The following is a 20253-nucleotide window of genomic DNA, read 5'->3' as shown; positions in this document are numbered from 1 at the left end:
TCCCCTCTTTGTTTCCACACTTGGGGGCTTATGTCTTTAAAAAGTAAATTCCTTTACTGCTGTTTTAGTGAGGTTTTGAGAAGAAGGCAAATGAAATCTGTATATTTAGTACATCAAATTTACTTCCAAATCTTCTCCCTATGTTAGTTGGAATATTTTCAACTATAGGAAAGACAGAAATGAATAATAACAACTGGCCCAGTTAAAAGTCAAATAGGAATTTTCAGGGCCTTCAAAGTTTTAACATCTGTGCATCAGTCATTCAAAATGGGAAATGGTCAACCAGACGTCATAATTCAATTCCAGGACATTTTAACTTTTCAAAGTATTTTATGTAATTTTTCTAATGTTATATTTAGCACCATGCATTTTCAGAATGCAGTATAGAGCTGTATTACTTATCCACTTAATAGACAGTAAACTAAGTCAAGGTTAGTCTGTGATTTAATAGCTGGTGAGCAGCCAAGTATTGATTAAGATTTTTCTATTAAAATTTAGTTAGTTCAGGTGCAGGTGCAGTGGCTCATGCTTATAATCCTAGCACTTTGGGAGGTCAAGACAGGAGGTTTGCTTGAGGCCAGGAGTTTGAGACTGGCATGGGCAATATAGTGAGACCCCCATCTCTACAACTTTTTTTTTGAGACAGGGTCTCACTTTGTCACCCAGGCTGGAGTGCAGTGGCACAATCTTGGCTCACTGCAGCCTCGACCTCCCAGGTTCAAGTGATCCTCTTGCCTCAGCCCCCGAAGTCACTGGGACTACAGGCGTGCACCACCACGCCCAGAAAATTTTTGTATTTTTTGTAGAGATGAGGTTTCGCCATGTGGCCCAGTCTAGTCTTGAACTCCTGAGCTCAAGTGATTCACCTGCCTCGGCCCCAAAGTGCTAGGATTACAGGCATGAGCCACCTTGCCTGGCTTCCTATACAAAACAATTTTAAAAGTAAAAAATCAGTTGGGTGTGGTGATGCATGTCTGTAGTCCCAGTTTCTTGGGAGCCTGAGGTGGAAGGATTAGTTGAGCCCAGAAGGTCGAGGTTGCAGTGAGCCATGATCCCACCACTGCACTCCAGCCTGGCCAGTAGAGGAAGATCCCATCTCAAAAAAGAAAAAAAAAAAAATTGGTTAGATTAAAATTGTTGATATTTTTCTAAGGAATAATTCAGACTGCGTGGCCTACTTGTAAGCAAAAACAAATATCTTCACTTTTTTTTTTTCCTGTATGACTCAACCTTAACTAATCACAATGTAAACAGAGGATAATTGTGAAGGAGGTATTTAAAAGGTGGTTGCTTATAATCTATCATAATCTATACTATTATATTAACCAAGGTTAAATGTGTTTCAGGGGCTTGTAGTCATGTCTACAGATCTTGAAGAAGTGGTTAGCAGCATTTTGAATGTCAAAATTCCAGAAATGTGGATGCGTAAATCCTACCCAAGCCTTAAACCACTTGGCAGCTATGTGAATGACTTCCTTGCAAGACTAAAATTCTTGCAGGTAAGTTCATCCAAATGACCGTATATTGTTAAGTTTCTCCTGGTTTCATTTTCTTCTTCAGAATGCTTACTGTAATGGGTATTTCTCTCTAGTTTTTCTGTGCCTCCCAAGCACAACTCAGCACTACTTAATATTTCATGTAATGTATGTAACTGCTACACCGAACTGTCAAAAAGCTAGTACTAAATGAAGGGAGAAAACATCTAGCTATGTTGGTTTTTCCACTAAGTATTTAACATTAAAATAGATACCTACAGCAGAACATCTTAGAAAGCCAGTCAAGCGACCAGTGAGGGGTATTAGAGCTTCATTGCCCAGCACTTTTCTAGGTCGTGAAATCACTAGATTGCTGGTTCAGCCCAAGTCAGTAATGACCTCAAAGGCTAATTGTCTTAGAAATGTTGAGTGGGCAGAAGCCTATCTACTAATTGTCTGGTAATATTGGTGCTTAACTATGTTCTTATTAACAATTGTACCTTTTAGAAATATGGATTCATTTCCTAGATTCTGTATATAATGTGTCAAAAACTGCCTATGAAGAAATTTCTGCAGGGATAAAATGGTTAAACTCCCTTTTGATAATACAGGCCCTTTGTTTGCTACAGTCAATACTAAGGAACTAAGATTGTTTTTGAAGTTATACCTTGGGCTCTTATAGGGAAAAGCTTTTCAAACTCATGTCTTCAGATTTGCTTCTCTAATTTACTATCTAGTTAAAGTTGGTATTCAACTGACTTACCATTAGAATATATGTTATGAACAGAGAATTAAAGTATCTTGATATTTCTAAAGGCCTTAAGGTCTCACTACCCTGCTTCTTCCAGGAATTTCTTATACAATATTGTGTTCCTATATGTTGAATTTTACTGTGTTTTAGTGAAGTAGGAAGAAAAACTTCCAAAACAACCTTCTGTTGGGTACTAATGACTAATTAGAGAGAGAAAAAAAGTGAAAAAAAAAACCAGAACCATCAGACCAGACTTTATGGGGATCTCTTCTTCCGTTCAACTATATAACATGATATATTGTGTAACAATGCATATCAGATATTCAGTCTTGTAGGGAGCCTTTCTGAAAGAATGACGTATAAAACAGACATTTGTTTGCATTAATGCACATTGTAATTTCCAAGCTGATATGATAGGTATGAAATTGAAGTCAGGACAAACACCGAATATGCCACCTGTTTTTAAACATTGCGAGTATGGCTTGTTATTACCCAGAGGTCATTTATTAGTTCATCTAAAAGATAATAAGTGTCTTTGGATAAATTTTATTAAGTAGTGTTGTATTCAGAAGTTGAAAGGCTCTCTAGGTGTGGTGGCTCACGCCTGTAATCCCAGCACTCTGGGAGGCTGAGGAAGGCATATTGCTTGAGTCTAGGAGTTCAAGACCAGCCTGGGCAAAATAGCAAAACCCCTTCTCAACTAAAAACAGAGAAAAATTAGCCAGGTGTGGTGGTGTGTGCCTGTATTCCCAGCTACTTGGGAGGCTGAGGTGAGAGGCTCGCCTGAGCCCTGCCTGGGCAACCAGAGTGAGACTGTCTCAAAAAAAAAAAAAAAAAAGGTTGAAAGGCGCTACTGTTAGCCCACTTGTGTTTTACACCCTAGCAATGGTACGAGGTTGGTCCTCCTCCAGTCTTCTGGCTTTCTGGCTTCTTCTTCACACAAGCCTTCCTGACTGGTGCCCAGCAGAACTACGCCAGGAAATACACAATTCCTATTGATCTTCTTGGGTTTGACTATGAAGTGATGGAAGACAAAGAATACAAGCATCCTCCTGAGGATGGTAAGTGAGTGACAGAATAAGTCGGCTCATATCTGGGCACTGAACAAAAACATGACATTCTAGCTTACTTTCCTCAGCTGTTAAAAAAGTAATAAACATGAATGTAATTTACCCTAAATGCTGGAGAAAAAAATTATTGAGATACAAAGAGCAAATGAGTGAGCCAGGGGGAAAGAGAGAGAGAAGGAGTAAGGGGGAATGATCAAGCAAATAAGGGAGGAAAATGATAACAGCAGATGAATCTGGGTAAAGAATATATGTCGTTTATACTTTTTTGCAAAATTTTATAAGTTAGAAGTTATTCCTAAAGTATTAAGAAGGTAATCATCAAATTAACAGCACATGGGATAATCAGCCATAATCTTATGTTGACTGTGGGGACTTGACATGTACAGCATTGAAAAGAAGGTTTTAGGCCTGGCGCGGTGGCTCAAGCCTGTAATCCCAGCACTTTGGGAGGCCGAGACGGGCGGATCACGAGGTCAGGAGATCGAGACCATCCTGGCTAACACGGTGAAACCCCGTCTCTACTAAAAATATAAAAAAAACTAGCCGGGCGAGGTGGCGGGCGCCTGTAGTCCCAGCTACTCGGGAGACTGAGGCAGGAGAATGGCGTAAACCTGGGAGGCGGAGCTTGCAGTGAGCTGAGATCCGGCCACTGTACTCCAACCTGGGCGGCAGAGCGAGACTCTGTCTCAAAAAAAAAAAAAAAAAAAAAAAAGAAAAGAAAAGAAGGTTTTTCCTGGTCCCTTGAAGTGTATACCTTTGTAGAATCCTAAAATATGTATTCTTTCCTGTTATATATATGTCATTCCAAAACTTGGAGCTTACCATTCCAAAACTTACACCTAATAGAAACATTTGCTTTGTGGTTGAAGGATTGTGAGGAAATCTTTATTTTCTCAATGATTGTCTACACTTTATGGCTACCCTGATGTTTTATTTCAAATTTAGTGGACAAGACCACTATTTTAAATAAGTTATTTTTTGAATGCTACAGATTACAGAATTTTACCAAAATTGTCTATATATAAATGACATTAATCTCTAAGTGACTGTTAATGTGTACTGCTTTAACTAATGTGTTGAAGACAACTTCCTTATTCATCACTGAATGATGGATTCACTGGCTCACTCTTCTGTCAGGCACTGGAGATATAAACAGGGTACAGTTTAGGATCTTGTCCCTCAACTAATTTATACTGTGGTGGAAGACACTAACAAGTAGATATGTAATCACAACAGTGTATGATAATCACATTAGTGTGCCAAGAAGTTTTATTTTAAATTGATGTCACAAATCTCAAGATGGTTTGTAACACTATGAAGCAATCCCACTACTATTCCCGGGGATGTTTGCTTTCCTCCTGTCAAAACAACCACTTATGCCCTCTTTGCCCTTCCTTCTGCTCCCACATCTCACCTTATCCTTCATGGAAAAAAATTAAAAGCCATCTGAAGAGAGCTTTTAGCACCACTGACTCACTGCATTTGTCAACGTCTGTACCCTTGAGGAATCTAGATCCCATTTTCTTTTTCCTTCTCAAGGGCTTTGCTCCTTTAATTGTGCCCTCTCTTTCAGGAATAAATGATTTCTCTCATTAATAAATAATTCCTGTCAACCTACAACATGCTCTAGAATCTCTCATCTTAAATCAACCGTTTCAATTGTCTTTCTACATCCCCCTCAGCTGCTGTCCCGGATCTCCGCTACCATTATAGCAAACTTTCTCAAAAGAATTGTCTTTACATGTTGTCTGCAGGTTCTCACTTCCTATTTGTTGTCTACCTTTCATCCTTTCTAATCAACTGATGCTGTTCTTTTCAGAGTTAGCGATGGCTTCCATGTTGACAAATCCCATGAATTCTCTTCTGTCTTCATCTTAATTTCTTAGTGATTTTTACCACTTGCCATCTTCATCTTTCTAGAGACATGCTTCTCTGTTTCCAGGACATCACCCTCTCCTGATTTTCCTTATCTCATTGGCCACATTCATGCAGGTTGGCTGGTTTAGGCTCCCCTAATATTACAGTTTCCAAGGACTCAGTCCTGGGACTATTTCTTTTTTCTGATAGCATCCTAGCCCCAAGTGACCTTATTCTTTTTTGTATCTTTAAACATTAACTCTGCTTAAGTCCTCCAAATGTAAATCTCTGAATCTTCAATCTAGATCTTTCCTCTAAGATCAGACCTCCATACCCAATTGCCAACCTGAAATCTCCACTTTGGTATCTCCTGAATATGTAAAATGAGACATTTCCATAAATGGCACCACCATCCAGACAGAAACCCAGGAATTCTTCATTCTTCTGCTCCCTCATCTGTTCATATCAAGGGCAGTTGCTCACCTATCATCCTACTGTCAGCACAACTTTTTTATTTTTTTTGAGACAGGGTCTCACTTTGTCACCCCGGCTACAGTGCAGTGGTGTGATCTTGACTTACTGCAGCCTTGACCTCCTGGGCCCAAGTGATCCTCCCACTCAGCCTCCTGAGTACCTGGGACCAGAGGCGTGCGCCACCATGCCCAGCTAATTTTTTCATTTTTTGTATAGACAGGGTCTCCCTGTGTTGTCCAGGCTGTTCTTGGTCTCCTGAGCTCAAGGATTCCACTCATCTTGGGCTCCCAAAGTGCTGGGATTACAGGCGTGAGCCACTGCACCTGGCCCCACCACCTTTTTTATCTTGCCTTCTCCTCTAGCCTTTATCCTGTCTCCCTACTGTCATTACCCACTTATTGCCTTTAATTTGTATAGAAGCCACAGAATTTTTTAAAAAATGAAAATAGATTATATCAGCTTTTGGTCTCCATTGAAAACCCAGACAACTAAATACGTTTTTTCCCTTTGTGGTTTGAATAAAATCCAGACCCCTTATGGTGACAATGAGGCCTGGCGTGTTCTAGCCACCACCCACCCATACAAGCTCATCATGTGCCATTATGCTCAGGTCACACTAACCTCCTGACAGTTTCTAGAACAGCTCACATTCTTTTCTTTTGGGATCTTGGGAACACCACTTTCATCTGTTGGAGCCGCCCATTTCACCTTATTATCCCCTCTTGCAACTCTGCTTATTAACTTCAAAGCATCAGACTGTAATGATTTTATGTGTTTGTTTCTTTATATCTCTGTCCCTCACTACAGTACAGATACCAGAAGAGCGGTGACCTTGTTTGTCTGCACCATTCTTTCTTGAGTGCCTCTCAGTGTCTAGCACATAAAGGGCCCTCAAATGCTGCTGGGGAAATTCCAAAAATTATGCTACTGGAATCCACTAAAAATGTATGGACTCGAACCCAACCTTTTAAAGATACCTTTTATTCCACTCTCTAATACTTAAACAGTTTTATTGCAGAAACACATTTAAGAACAATGAATGCAAGGAATAAAGAATCATTGGGACATATGATATCTTAGAAATAATATTTTTCAGTCACAGATGCCTAACCTACCATTAATCTGACCATTTGTTCAAAATATTCTTAACATACTCAAAAGAAACTTTATCCCACTAGAGGCTTTTAAAATAAATAAATAAAACAAATACAGAAGGAAATTTAACAACCTTCTGCTAAGTTATTTATTGAATATAAGCTTTAACAAAATTTTTTCCCATACAGCTCACTATATTACATGTCATAAAATACACTAATAAATATGAGTTTGAGCCCCTGCCCTCATAAAATTAAAAGTATAGTTAGATAAATTTAGCAACGTACCAGAAGGATAAATAATTTGGCTCAAATTAAGTATTTGGCAATGGAGGAAAGGAATGTTTAAGTTGGGTAAAAGCAAATCAAGGAAAGGGCACGGATACTTACCGTGGGGCTGCTCTGTACCACTGCTGGGATCCAGAGAATGCCCAGTCCATTACACTGAATCCTCACAGTACCCCTATGGCTCAGATACTACTATTACCGCCATTAGACAAGGTGGAAACTAAGGCTCAGGGGGGTTAAGTAACTTGCTGTAGGTCTCACAGCTAATAATGGACAGAGTTGAGATTCAGACTCAGGTCATCTGGCTCTCATGCTTAGCTACTGAGTATTTTGGTAGAAGTTTGAAAACATCACATTTCTCAAGGAATGTTTTCTTAAAGGAGTGATGGTTACTTCTTAAGTATTTAATTTAGATGCATGAATTTTTTTCTAGTTCTTTTCATATTATTATAATAGGCAGAAGGTGGCATTTGGGTTGAAGTTTGAGCAGCACTGATGATATCTTTTAAGGGTTTTATGTTTTTGAACTCAGCTAAAAGACTGAATTTATAAGCATTGCCAGAAGCTTCTGAACTAGCTAATACCCAAGATTAAACTATTGTGTTGCCCGTTATTATATACTGAACATAATTATTCTACAGGGTAGCTGATATTTCTTTTTACATTGATTTACTAATTTAATCCACAGAAGCTCTTATTAAAGAAGATCAAGTATTAAAAATCCAAAACTATCTTGAAAACAGTGGAGTAAAAATAAAGCACAACTTATTAAAGGATCCATAAAGCCCATTTAGTGTTCCAAGATCATACACTGAAGAGCAGTCATCAGCTAATTAAACTGTTTTACTGACTACCACAGTGTTGGCCCAGGCTTAATTTATAATAGCTGATAGATTTCTGCAAAATCTCAAACTTTATTATTTTATACACTTACCAACACACACATATGCATTTCACCAATAAGCATACATATCCACAAATTAGCCTTTTTGTCATCCTAGTTTTTTCCTTCTTACTTAGCTAATTATCAGAAAGAAAAAGAGAATCCATGGAATGATTTAGATAAATGGGTTTTTCCCCAAGGAATCAATTTCTCATAGGACCCTAGTGGGAGGGACATAAATCACACCTGAGAACAGCTTGGGATAGAAGCCAAGTTTCTTTTTTTTCCAATCTCTACCCCTTCACCATACTTTATAGATATTTTTGTATGTTCCTGTTTCTAGGTTCTGGGCCTCATAAAGATGTCATCCTTATATACCTAAGATTAGGCCGGGCGCGGTGGCTCACGCCTATAATCCCAGCACTTTGGGAGGCAGAGGCGGGCGGATCACGAGGTCAGGAGATCGAGACCATCCTGGCTAACACGGTGAAACCCCGTCTCTACTAAAAATGCAAAAAATTAGCCGGGCGAGGTGGCGGGCGCCTGTAGTCCCAGCTACTTGGGAGGCTGAGGCAGGAGAATGGCGTGAACCCGGGAGGCGGAGCTTGCAGTGAGCCGAGATCGCGCCATTGCACTCCAGCCTGGGCGACTAAGCGAGACTCTGTCTCAAAAATAAATAAATAAATAAATAAATACCTAAGATTAAATTAAAATACAATGAAAAGGGGCACCTAAAGGCTACAATGCTGCTGAAAGTTTTTTAGTATTTGAAATCTGTATTAGTGAGGGTTCTCTAGAGGGACAGAACTAATAGGATATATGTATATATGGGAGGGAGTTTATTAAGGAGAATTGACTCACACGATCACAAGGTAAAGTCCCACGGGATAGGCTGTATGCAAGTTAAGGGGCAAGGAAGCCAGTAGTGATCAGTCAGACTGAGTCCCAAAACCTCAAAAGTAGGGAAGCAGACAGTGCAGCCTTCAGTCTGTGGCCACAGGCCCAAGAGCCCCTGGCAAACCACTAGAGTAAGTCCAAGAGTCCAAAACCCAGAGAACTTGGAGGCTGATGTTTAAGGGTGGGAAGCATCCAGCATGGGAGAAAGATGAAGGCTGGAAGGCTTAGCAAGTCTGCTCTTTCCAACTTCTGCCTGTTTTATTCTAGCTGCACTGGAAGCTGATTAGATGGTGTCCACCCACATTGAGGGTGGGTCTGCCTCTCCCAGTTCAATTGACTCAAATGTTAATCTCCTTTGGCAACATCCTCACAGACATACCCAGGAACAATACTTTGCATCCTTCAATCCAATCAAGTTGACAATATTAATCGTCACAGGATCCTATATTATAGATGCAACTACCTAAGCTTCCTCTGATCTGAATTGCTAGGTACTACTAGGTGACTCAGTCACCAGTTGACAGCATTGCATAGCATGAAGGGAGGCAGAAAATAGTGAACGAGAGGGGAACTGGAAAAACTGTAGCTGACACTATGTGCTGATGACATCTCACAGATGGCAAAGGGCATCACTCATAGAGCAGGACAGCTATGAACAAGGACCTGTTAACATCTGTCATTTTCTATATATTCTATATATCTGTATCTTCATGGTCCTTACTAGCCATGAGAAATAAAAATGTATTTAAAGATTCTCACCTTATTTCCTATACAATTGATGGGTTGGAAAGAATTTTTATCCCTATCACCACTTTTCTAGGTGTTGACATGAACTCTTTGGTTTACTTTCTATGATATTATCACTCTTCCCAAATGAGGAATAACTAGTCTGATTGGTTAGAGGCAGAAATTTATTGGGCTATGCTTTCGAGTCAGTCAGGGAGGGTATTTAATACCAGGGAGGGTATTAAATAGCTCACTTGGACCTGTGTATAGGTTCTCTTTCTTTTCCATTGTATTTCATACTATAAAGTTCTCCTTCTTTGCCCTATCCCCACCTGTTTTGGTGACTGGTGGACTGGCCTTAGAGCTGGCCACAGAGGTAAAGACGCAGAATGTGCTCTACAGACCCATCTCTTCCCTCACGCAGGTCCACCCCTCCATTGCCCCGGGCTCAAGGTCCATTTTGCAATCCAGCTTTACCAGAGTTATACATTGGCAGTTATTGGACAAGTGCTTTGTCAATTAATAGAACTGATACTGTATTCCAACGTATTCTTCCCATCAGTTAAAACCCAGAGAAGAGAAAGGGTCTTTCCCCAACTCCATCATTAAACTATCCACATGTGGCCATTTAAATTTAACTATAATTAAAATAAAATTTAAAATTCAGTTATTTGGTCACACCAGCCACATTTCAAGTGTTCAACTTACTAATACCAGCCTCTTGTAGCTAGTGGCTACCATATGGGACAACACATAGAACATTTCCATCATTGCAAAAAGTCCTATTGGACAGCACTGCTGAAGTAGATTTTCATATACAACTCTACAAAAAATGTAAAGCCAAAGAAAGTAACTCATGTTTCACTGATTGCCTAATTTGTACTCTTTAGCTGTTAGTGTACAACATCACTTTCTAGAGAGAGTTCATCACGTGTCTTTCATCATCAACAGACTAAGGAGAGCTCTTGGCAGTAAGAATAAATTCTAAAAGGGGAGGAGCAATTTAATTCTTACGACATTAGAGATCTACAGAAGGGTACTTTGTTCATATGCTGCCCACTGGCCACCACTCGATCCCTATTACCTTTATTAAGAACTATTTTTCCCCCTAGATTTCACAGCTTCTGAAAACACAGTATAATTATTGACTAATTAACAATGTAAATTTGATAACGTTCACACACACTGAGAACTTCCCATAGACTCATTTAAAATTTCTTTCCTCTTTCGTCTTCCACACCTAATTTTACTATTGCATTATTTCACTAGGCAAAGTTTCAATGTTCTTGAAATATGGATGTTAAAACACTCAGGAGATTGCTTTCACTGGAGAACAAGTCTTAGGCTGCAAATCTAGTATCACCTGCATAGTACTTACATTAGAAATTTCAGATTCAGAACTCAATCAAAATGCATATATAAAGTGTTATATTAACGTGTTTCTTTTATATTTAGGTGTTTTCATTCATGGATTATTTCTGGATGGAGCTTCCTGGAATAGAAAGATCAAGAAACTTGCAGAATCGCATCCCAAAATTCTTTATGATACAGTGCCTGTGGTTAGTAAATTCTAATTATATATACATGTGGAATTATTTTATACATATTTTATATATAAAATAGACCCCATCTTGTATGTATATATGCGTGTGCATATGTATATATATAAACAAACACATATACAGTCAATTCTTGTTATTCATGGGAATTACGTTGTATAAAGTTGCTTCCAACATTGAATTAGCAAATACTGAACCATTGCTCCTGGGGAAATAAATACAGGGTTATTTCTTTGGTCACAACATTTTTGTTAGCTGATCAATAAATAACCTTATTTGTGTCTGTTTAAAGACACCTTATTTAATATACAATGTTGAGTCATTAACATTAACTCACGGTCAAAATTCTATGAGCTTCGTTGAGACATGAGCTAATATTTTCTCTACGAGGCGTATCAGCCTTCTTGCACTTAGCATTGGCCGGGCGCGGTCGCTCAGCACTTTGGGAGGCTGAGGCGGGTGGATCACCTGAGGTTGGGCATTCGAGACCAGCCTGACGAACATGGTGAAACCCTGTCTATACTAAAAATACAAAAATTAGCCGGGCGTGGTAGCAGGTGCCTGTAATCCCAGCTACTCGGGAGGCTGAGGGAGGAGAATCGCTTGAACCCAGGAGGTGGAGGCTGCGGTGAGCTGAGATCACACCACTGCACTCCACCCTGGGCAACAAGAGCGAAACTCCGTCTCAAAAAAAACAAAAAAAACAGCACTGTGTTACACATGGGGGTCATTTTAAACAGTGAAATCGCCAACAAAAACACAGAAATGTGAAAACTCTGGTACTAAATAGGCCATGAAAAAGGATACTAGTTTACAGTTATGAGGTGAAACAAGAAAGCAGAGCCTCTCACCTGGTTCAACCTGAGCTGGGAAAGTGTGTTGGATGACACAAATCTTTAATGCTCTGCAAATGTCCACCAAGGAGCACGACAATGCTGCCAACTGATTTTAGGATTAGAAATAAACTTTGGTGAGCAGGCAAATTTGGAAATGTGGAATCCACAAATAGTGAGGTCAACTGTATATACATTCACACACGTGTTCATTATATATTTTTTCGTACACTTTGACTTGAAAATGTGAAACTTGCATATTAAAAGATTTTGAAAACCATCAATTTAAAAAGCTACATTTCCTAGGCACCTATCTCCAGCATTGGCAGATTAAGCTTTACAAAATATAATTAAGCTTCCCTCTATAACTGCATCATGAGAAAATGGCTTAAGAAAACAGCAATTTGAAGGGTAGGTCTGGGATGCTGTGATAAAATATAGGCAGTGGGATTTATGTGAATTCTGTTTGCAGGATTCTGGCAGCAGCTCAAAGACAGGTAAAAAGCCCTTCAGAGCAGCTGTAACAGGATCAGTGAGGGGTCAACTGACAGCCAATTGTGAGAAAGCTGTCATATATTTTAAAATGCCATGGGCACAAAAGTTTAAAATACAAGACCCAAATTGAAAGTTGCAAGGACAAGTAAATGCAATTTCAGGAGCTGATCGAAATTGAGTCTTTCACATGGAAACTCTTAAGTAGCTTGCAGTGTGTGCAAAAATAAATTAATATATAAACTGATAATGGTTCTCCTGAATAAGGAGCTACTTAGAAATAAAAATTCTCATTAGAAAAATCCCCTGGGGTTGAAATGAAATCTGAGTTCGGAAGAGTGCTTTGAGTCTTATGTTGTAGTTAATATTTCAGAAACTGCCTTGTGGATCCCCCCTTATGAAAATCTGGATTCCACAATTAAGTGGGAGAAATAGAGAAACTCGCATCCTTATAAGCTCCTTGAACAATCTGTGTTTTGACGAGAGAAACCTAAAAGAGGGGTCTGAACATTGGGGTTGTCAAGTCCTATCATCTCGAGGATTGCTATTACTTCTACTCCAGAAAAATAAATTGAATTAAATTCTAAAATATCTTTATGAACATGGTTTGTTCTTACTCTTACATTCAAAGATCAAATTGCCTCAAAATCTTATTTTTAAGACTGGTGAGATCCAATAATAAATTGTAGGAACTTGGTTAATGACTAAAAAGAATGGGGTATAGATTGTGGTTATAAAGGAATGCAATTATATTTTAAACAGCATAATATATATAGTATCTCCTTTATAATAGTCTCCTAAAATGGGAAGGTTTTCTAGTCATACAGTTGTTGATAAAAATCCCTTCAGCATTTTTTTGGGACTGGCTTTCAATTAATATAAAGGCACATGATTCTGAGTATCAGTGTGGCAATTCTCTCCTTTGAAAGTATGTCCAGTTTTTTTTTTTTTTAATCATTGTAAGTACTAAAAGTCATTTCCCAGGTAATTGTGGTTGAGAGAGGAATAGTTAGAAAATATGCTTTTAGACAGAGTAGGCGAAAACTATTTTGTCTCAGTTATGAGAGTTCTATAAAATGTTCTGAGCAATCACAGCACCGCTGGTGAAAATAAATCTGTTTGGGCCACAGAAATTTGCATACATAACCTTACTCTGAGACTACGATAGTAGGCTCAAATACATGTATATTTAACAGCCTTGACTTAAAGAGATGTTATGTATTTTCTTCCAGATGTGGCTAAAGCCCTGTAAGAGGGCAGATATTCCGAAACGGCCAAGTTATGTTGCTCCATTGTATAAGACAAGTGAGCGGAGAGGAACATTATCCACCACTGGCCATTCCACAAATTTTGTGATTGCCATGACTCTTCCCTCTGACCAACCCAAGGAACACTGGATTGGACGAGGGGTGGCACTGTTATGTCAACTTAATTCATAACCAGAAGACGTCATTTCCTTGTTCCTATTTCTTGTTGGATGGCTGAGTAGGAAGCATATTTTACTACTTAAACATTTTTTTTTTGGTTTAAATACATTAGACTAAAGTTATAATTATGAATTTACTTATGAGCAAATGCAGATAAACTTAATATGATTCATACTTAAATGTAAGGAAATGTTCTGAAATAAAGACTAAAGAAAACACATTGGCATATTTGCTCTCTCTGAGTAACTTTATTTTGGAGGAGTTCCATAAGCATTAGGAACATACATAAAATGACACACCACTGTTGACAATGAAAAAAAAAACAGCATTTGATATTTTCCAGCTTTTTAAGTTACAAAAAAAATGATTCAGTTAAAACAAAAGTTTAGATATTTTAGCAAGAATCACCTTGCAGGACCATAATCACATTTAAGCCACTGACTTTTATTGTTTGTTAATGGAAAAAATTCACACTGCATCTAGTTACTATAGTATTTCTAAGCATAATCACAGCTGATTGAATGCAATGTGATATATACCAAAATTCATATGGATGTCACACAGTGACAGCATTGTACAAGTAACATTAATGACCTCCAACAAACACACTTTAAATTAGACTGGTCAAGCTAAAAGGAATGTTGGAGCCAACAGAAATGTAGTGGAATTCAGATTGTCTAGTAAGACTTGAAACTATACATTAGAATGATGTGAAAACTAAATACTGGTGGAACCCTAATACTAGCAGCAACTGTTACAGCCCTCTTAAAAGATTTGTAAAATCTGGCAAATAAAGATAATACAATATTTGAGAGAATATAAAACTTTATATACTTCAGCACAACCCACTTGCTTTAAATCAGGTATTTTAAAACTGGGAGTATATTCCAGCTGTTGCTTTTATAAAAGTTCTAAAATGAAGCAGATTTAATGCTGGAATGCAGAATCCTATTTGGGTATAAAAACCCAAAAATGAACTATAAATATATCTTGGTTCAGAAATCAAGATACATGAATCACTTGAAGTTGGCAGTACTAAATAAAATATCAGCACCTTTTAGCTAGGTTGCTTGAAGGGCCAAGCAATGAGATGAGGACTGTCCTAATTCAGTGCCCAGTGCTGAAAATAATCTATGTATAAAACTTCTACTTATTATAAGGAGGCCATGGAGTAAGTCAGAAATAATTTTTCAGATTCAAGCATAAATTAAAGAACACCTAAGCTCCCTTGCTTACAGCATACAGAAGAAACACTGGCAATAATCTATAAATACCTGGATGCATGTGCTGCTCTCAGTTTTGTTTTTGTTTTAAAGTTCATAGAGTAGGAGGAAAGAAGAGTACTAAATGAAAACATTTTAGATGGAATGGAAAAGAGTTTGGCTCTTATATATTTGAACAATAAGATTGTTACAGCAGCTACACTGGTTGCCAAGCAGATTAAAACAAAGCTAGCTGCACATAGTTCAAATACAGTTTACCTGGCATAAATGAAGACCATGTGGCATAGGATGTAAACAGAAAGCTACATGCATATGACTAGTAATACAAATTATTAAGTAAAATTTCAGGATAAACATGGCTTGCACTTCTCACAAATCATTCACAATTACGTTAGGAGAACAGGGCACCTAAAAAAGAGACTAACCTCTATCAGGCACCAACAGCATATCTTGGCACAAGATGATCAGGTGATTTCAGCTGAGTAATTTAAATGTGTCTTCCAAGTCACTTGGGTACCATGACAGCCATGGCAATAACGGAGTTTATCCTAGTCACTGTTCTAAATTGACACTTCAGGTACAGATTACAGACATGGTAAACTTTGATTTTCTGCTTTATGACCTTGTAGCCAGCCACGGCATACGCTCTTGGTTCCAATGCCAAACTGGTAAAGCAACGTGAACATTCAGAACTTACATTTCCCAATTAACTAGTTGGTACTGTTAAAATAGGAAAATCAACTATTTAAACCATGTTTGGTTCATTTCTTTGATATTTTCTAGAGAGTTACAATTGTTTAAAAAGAGAACATTGACCACATGCTCCAAACCCTCACCTCCCCCTACCAAAACAAAACAAAACAAAACCAAAACAAAATTAAAGTAAAAAACAAAACAAAACAGAAAGAACACCCCAACACCAAGTATTATAATAATACAAAGAACCATTATGAATCTTTCATTAAACCGAAGCTCACACAAACATACAATCACAAATTTCAGTAGTTTAGGCTGCAGGTTTAAACACTATGCAAATATATACAAAAATAGTAACTCTAAATTCAAGAATAAGGGCTTTTCCCAATGCTAAATTCATACTCTAATGCAGCCTGAGCTTTCCTCTAGTTCCTATGTCTACTTTATGCAGCTTCAAAGCTGTGTCAAGTTGATCCCTATCACCACATGTATATATGTAGCTGAATTAAAGAACACTACAATTCATTCTTAAAAACACACAAAAAATGTCTCCCCAAAGTCCATTTAAAATATTTTTAAAGTTAAATGATTTTTTTTGGTTCGATCTCTATTTCTGCATAGCCACAGAAGTTTCTACTAATAAAGAGACTAGTGTTTTATATGATTATTTTGTGAAAAGTCTTAATCAAACATCAACACTGGTTCATGGAGTCCCATATTCTCCTCTCTTTATCACAAGCTTTATATTTTTAAAAGACCCCTACGTGCAGGGAAAACAGTACTAAGCACCGGCCTTTTGTGGTTAGGCTCAAATCTACGAAACTTGTAAGTAGTGCAAGCCACTGACTTTCCTTTGAGCAACGTGCATACAGTACAAGGAACAGATGCAAAGCTGCATGGTAACGTTCTCGTAATCAACAGTGATTACTGGGAAAGGTCAAAACTGGATGTCAAACACAATTTTGTCTTCATAGAGGGCAATCACCAGCATAATGGCAAATCCAAACAGCAATCCTAAATTCTGAAGGATGAATTGCCCCACAGGACAAAAGCCATGTTCTTCATTGTCACCATCACCATGCAACATTTCTGGAAGCTAGAAAAACAAATCTTCACATTAAACTTTGTATAATACTTCTGCTCAAAACAGTTTTTAAAACCATTTTCCTACTTAAAATAAATCACTAAAGTGTAACTACAGACAAAATAATTATTTTATTGAACACAATGCTACCCACCAGATGTATTTTAGTCAAATACTGAAGAAATTTTATGCTTTCGCTAGTCATTAAGGAAATACTAACTCTGTTCCCTCCTCATCATCATCCCCCACAACAAACACTTAAAATATACACATTAGTCATTTTTCAACCAGTTACTATCCACTGACCTTATAAATTCTGACATTTTACTTTATGCTAAAGTATAAAAGCAACTTATTACCAATAAGACACTCAGAAAAAAAGATCACCACAATTCCCACATTTACTAATGTATCTTAAACTCACTAAGAAAGATTCTTGAGCTGGGCATGGTGGCTCATGCCTGGAAATCCCAGCACTTTGGAAGGCCGAGGTGGGCGGATCATGCAGTCAGGAGTTCGAGACTAGCCTGGCCAATATGGTGAAACCCATAAAAATAGAAAAATTAGCCAGGCGTGGTGGGGCGCACATGTAGTCCCAGCTACTCGGGAGGCTGAGGCAGGAGAATGATTTGAACCCAGAAGGCAGAGGTTGCAGTAAGCCGAGATCACACCACTGCACTCCAGCCTGGGCAACAGAGCAAAACTCCATCTCAAAAAAAATAAAAATAAAAATAAAAATTTAAAAAAAGGAAGATTCTTTTGGGAAATAACTAATTCAAAATGGTTTCACTTCTTCACTCTTTTCCACTTGAAATTCTCACTTCCCACTGCACATGACAGCAAAGAGATGCTTGGGGACAAATCCAAATCGCCATTCTATGCCCTTAAGCCACTGCTTTCATTGCAGTAACAGACACAGAAAATAACCTAGCAGAGCTATCCAGCATAACTAGTACCAAGTCATACACACTGCCCTCACAGTGTACTCTATTCTCTTAATATGGATAAAATGTCAAAATTCTGAAAATTGTCACATCTTTGAAGGCATAGTGCTTTGAAAAGTTTATACACGGCTGGGCGTGGTGGCTCATGCCTGTAATCCCAGCACTTTGGGAGGCCAAGGCAGGCAGATCAACTGAGGTTGGGAGTTTGAGACCAGCCTGACCAACATGGAGTAACCCCATCTCTATCAAAAATACAAAATTAGCTGGGTGTGGTGGTGCATGCCTGTAATCCTGGGAGGCTGAGGCAGGAGAATTGCTTGAACCCAGGAAGTGGAGGTGAGATCGCACCACTGTACTCCATCCTGGGCAACAAGAGCAAAACTCCGTCTCAAAAAAAAAAAAGAAAAGTTTATATACTTCAATTTCTAAAGCATACCACATACTACTACATCTAAGAGTAATCTGTAGATTCAAAATATAAAAATTAAATTCCTCTAATTTGTCTAAGTAAATAAGATTTGTGGAAGAAATACATTTGCATCATTATAGGCATACATTCTTTCCACCCAAACCTAATCTAAAATTGTGAAAGAATTGCTACTTCCAATTTTTACTTTCACTTTTCTGCAAACATAGTTCAAATGTGCAATCAATATCTACAGAAAGATGACACTGATATGCTACTCTCTGGGACACTACGTTTTACTCCAAAACAGTATCTTGGTGCTTTGGGGTTTAGGGAGGAGAAATCTAGTGTTAAGTCACGTAATTCTTAATTCATACTTCTTCCTGTCTAGGAAGAAACATCATTATTTGTTATTAAATAATGGGTACAATTAATCCAACCACCATGCTCTGACGGTGCTACGGTATATTTTAGCCATCTTCTAAAGGTCATATTTAAGACCTACAGCATGCTATCATAAATTCTGTTTAAAAGTCTACAGAAATGGTATATAATAGCTAGTAAAGATTATTTTCTTGTCCAAACCATTCACAAAATCACTTTATCAAATCAACTAATGGTCTAAGAGTTGGCAAACCATACTGAATCTGGCCATGCCTATTCATTTACACATTGTCTGTGGCAGCCTTTGTGCTACAACAGCAGAGGCGCTGTCACAGGAACCACTCACTACAATGGCAGAGCTGAATAACTGTGACAGAAACCATATGGTCCCCAAAGCCTAAACCATTTACTATCTGGCCCTTCAAACTGACAGCTTCCTACATATGGTTCTAGTAAGAAGACTATTTTATTCTATCCTTTCTCCTCCTTCCCCCAAGTTTTTATTGTTACAAAGATTTTTCATTATGACTTTCCTTAAATACTTAAGCATAAACAATATGCAGGATGTTTTACAGAAATATGCCCACTAGATATATATACATACCAACTAGAATAGGAACTATAGCTTTGCCACATTTACCTGAATGTCAACACCCACACTGTTTGTCACAACCACAGCTAAGAGTCAATCAACACCTATGGGTATGGCCATACTTGTTTAAAATATTATACAAAATGCTTCAATACTGATTGATAAACAGCACCACTCAAAGTCCTCTACAACTGGATACTTCTACCTGGATATCCTATAGGTATCTCAAACTAAAACTTCTGGTACTGTTGATATCTTATTGAATGGCTTTAAATCAATAAAAGTCTTCCTCCACAGTGCCAAAGTGGTCTTTCTGAAACAAAAATGTGATCATGTCACTCTACTGCTTACACTTTTTAATGGCTCTCCAAAGTTTACAAGATAAACTCCCATCTTTTTGGTATGGCATGTTGTGTGACTGTCAGGATATGGCCAACACCTACCTGATGACAATGTGGATCCATTTTTTCCTACTTTAACATTAGAAAATACCCAATTTCTGTGTCATTAAAATCTCACAAAATATATGTGGATGGTTTCTTCCCTTTCTCTTGAACATTTAGAGTGTTTCCAATATAATTATGACATTATAAATACTACTGCAAAGAACCAAGTAGTGAGGTTTTATATTTGTTTATCAGGAGTAGTCATGTTATTTCCTCAGAATATAGTCCTAGCTACAGACTTACTGTTCAAAGGAATGATGTTATAAATCATTCAGCTTCCTCATACGACCCTTCCCCTTGCTTCTAATAAACTCCACTCTTTAGAACTCAGCTCGGATTTTTTGACAGAAAAACTTTCTATTCCCCATCTTTTTTGCCGGCCTCTCTGTAGTTCCACAAACATGGTGCAAAACTCTATCATAACATGTATGAAAATAACCGTAATTAATGACTACTTTTCTTCTGCATTAAACTATAAATCCTTTCTGTAAAGACTCATTCTTCTTGTATCTGTAAATTTCTAGTGTTACAGATGAAAGGGAATACTAACTATAAACTAAATTTCCAGTAGTATATAAAGTAAGACAAAAATGCCTGTCCTCCCAGAGCTGACATCTTAGTGGGGAAGACAAGGAACACAATAAATAAGTAA

The 20253-nt window shown here is 38.0% G+C and overlaps 2 protein-coding genes across 17 annotated transcripts in view; one reads left to right on the top strand and one right to left on the bottom strand.

Moving 5' to 3' along the window:
- Positions 1-14046, top strand: part of DNAH7 (dynein axonemal heavy chain 7) — a 340485-nt gene extending 326439 nt beyond the window's left edge. The window contains exons 62-65 of the mRNA XM_005573795.5: positions 1347-1499; positions 3110-3287; positions 10971-11074; positions 13632-14046. Of these exons, the coding sequence (XP_005573852.2) occupies positions 1347-1499; positions 3110-3287; positions 10971-11074; positions 13632-13838 (642 nt within the window). The 3' untranslated portion in view covers positions 13839-14046. The remainder of the gene's footprint in view (positions 1-1346; positions 1500-3109; positions 3288-10970; positions 11075-13631) is intronic.
- An 8-nt stretch (positions 14047-14054) lies between these two features.
- The window catches only part of SLC39A10 (solute carrier family 39 member 10), a 164308-nt gene continuing 158109 nt past the window's right edge, over positions 14055-20253 (bottom strand). For all 16 annotated transcript variants that reach the window (XM_065525797.1, XM_074009605.1, XM_074009606.1 and 13 more), the window contains one exon: positions 14055-16841. In XM_065525797.1, coding sequence (XP_065381869.1) covers positions 16683-16841 — 159 coding nt within the window. In that variant the 3' untranslated portion in view covers positions 14055-16682. The remainder of the gene's footprint in view (positions 16842-20253) is intronic.

This window comes from Macaca fascicularis, chromosome 12 (assembly GCF_037993035.2).
Source record: "Macaca fascicularis isolate 582-1 chromosome 12, T2T-MFA8v1.1".
NCBI classification, from domain to species: Eukaryota; Metazoa; Chordata; class Mammalia; order Primates; family Cercopithecidae; genus Macaca; species Macaca fascicularis.
Note: the sequence above shows the minus strand (reverse complement) of the source record. Positions and strands in the feature narration are given on the sequence as shown.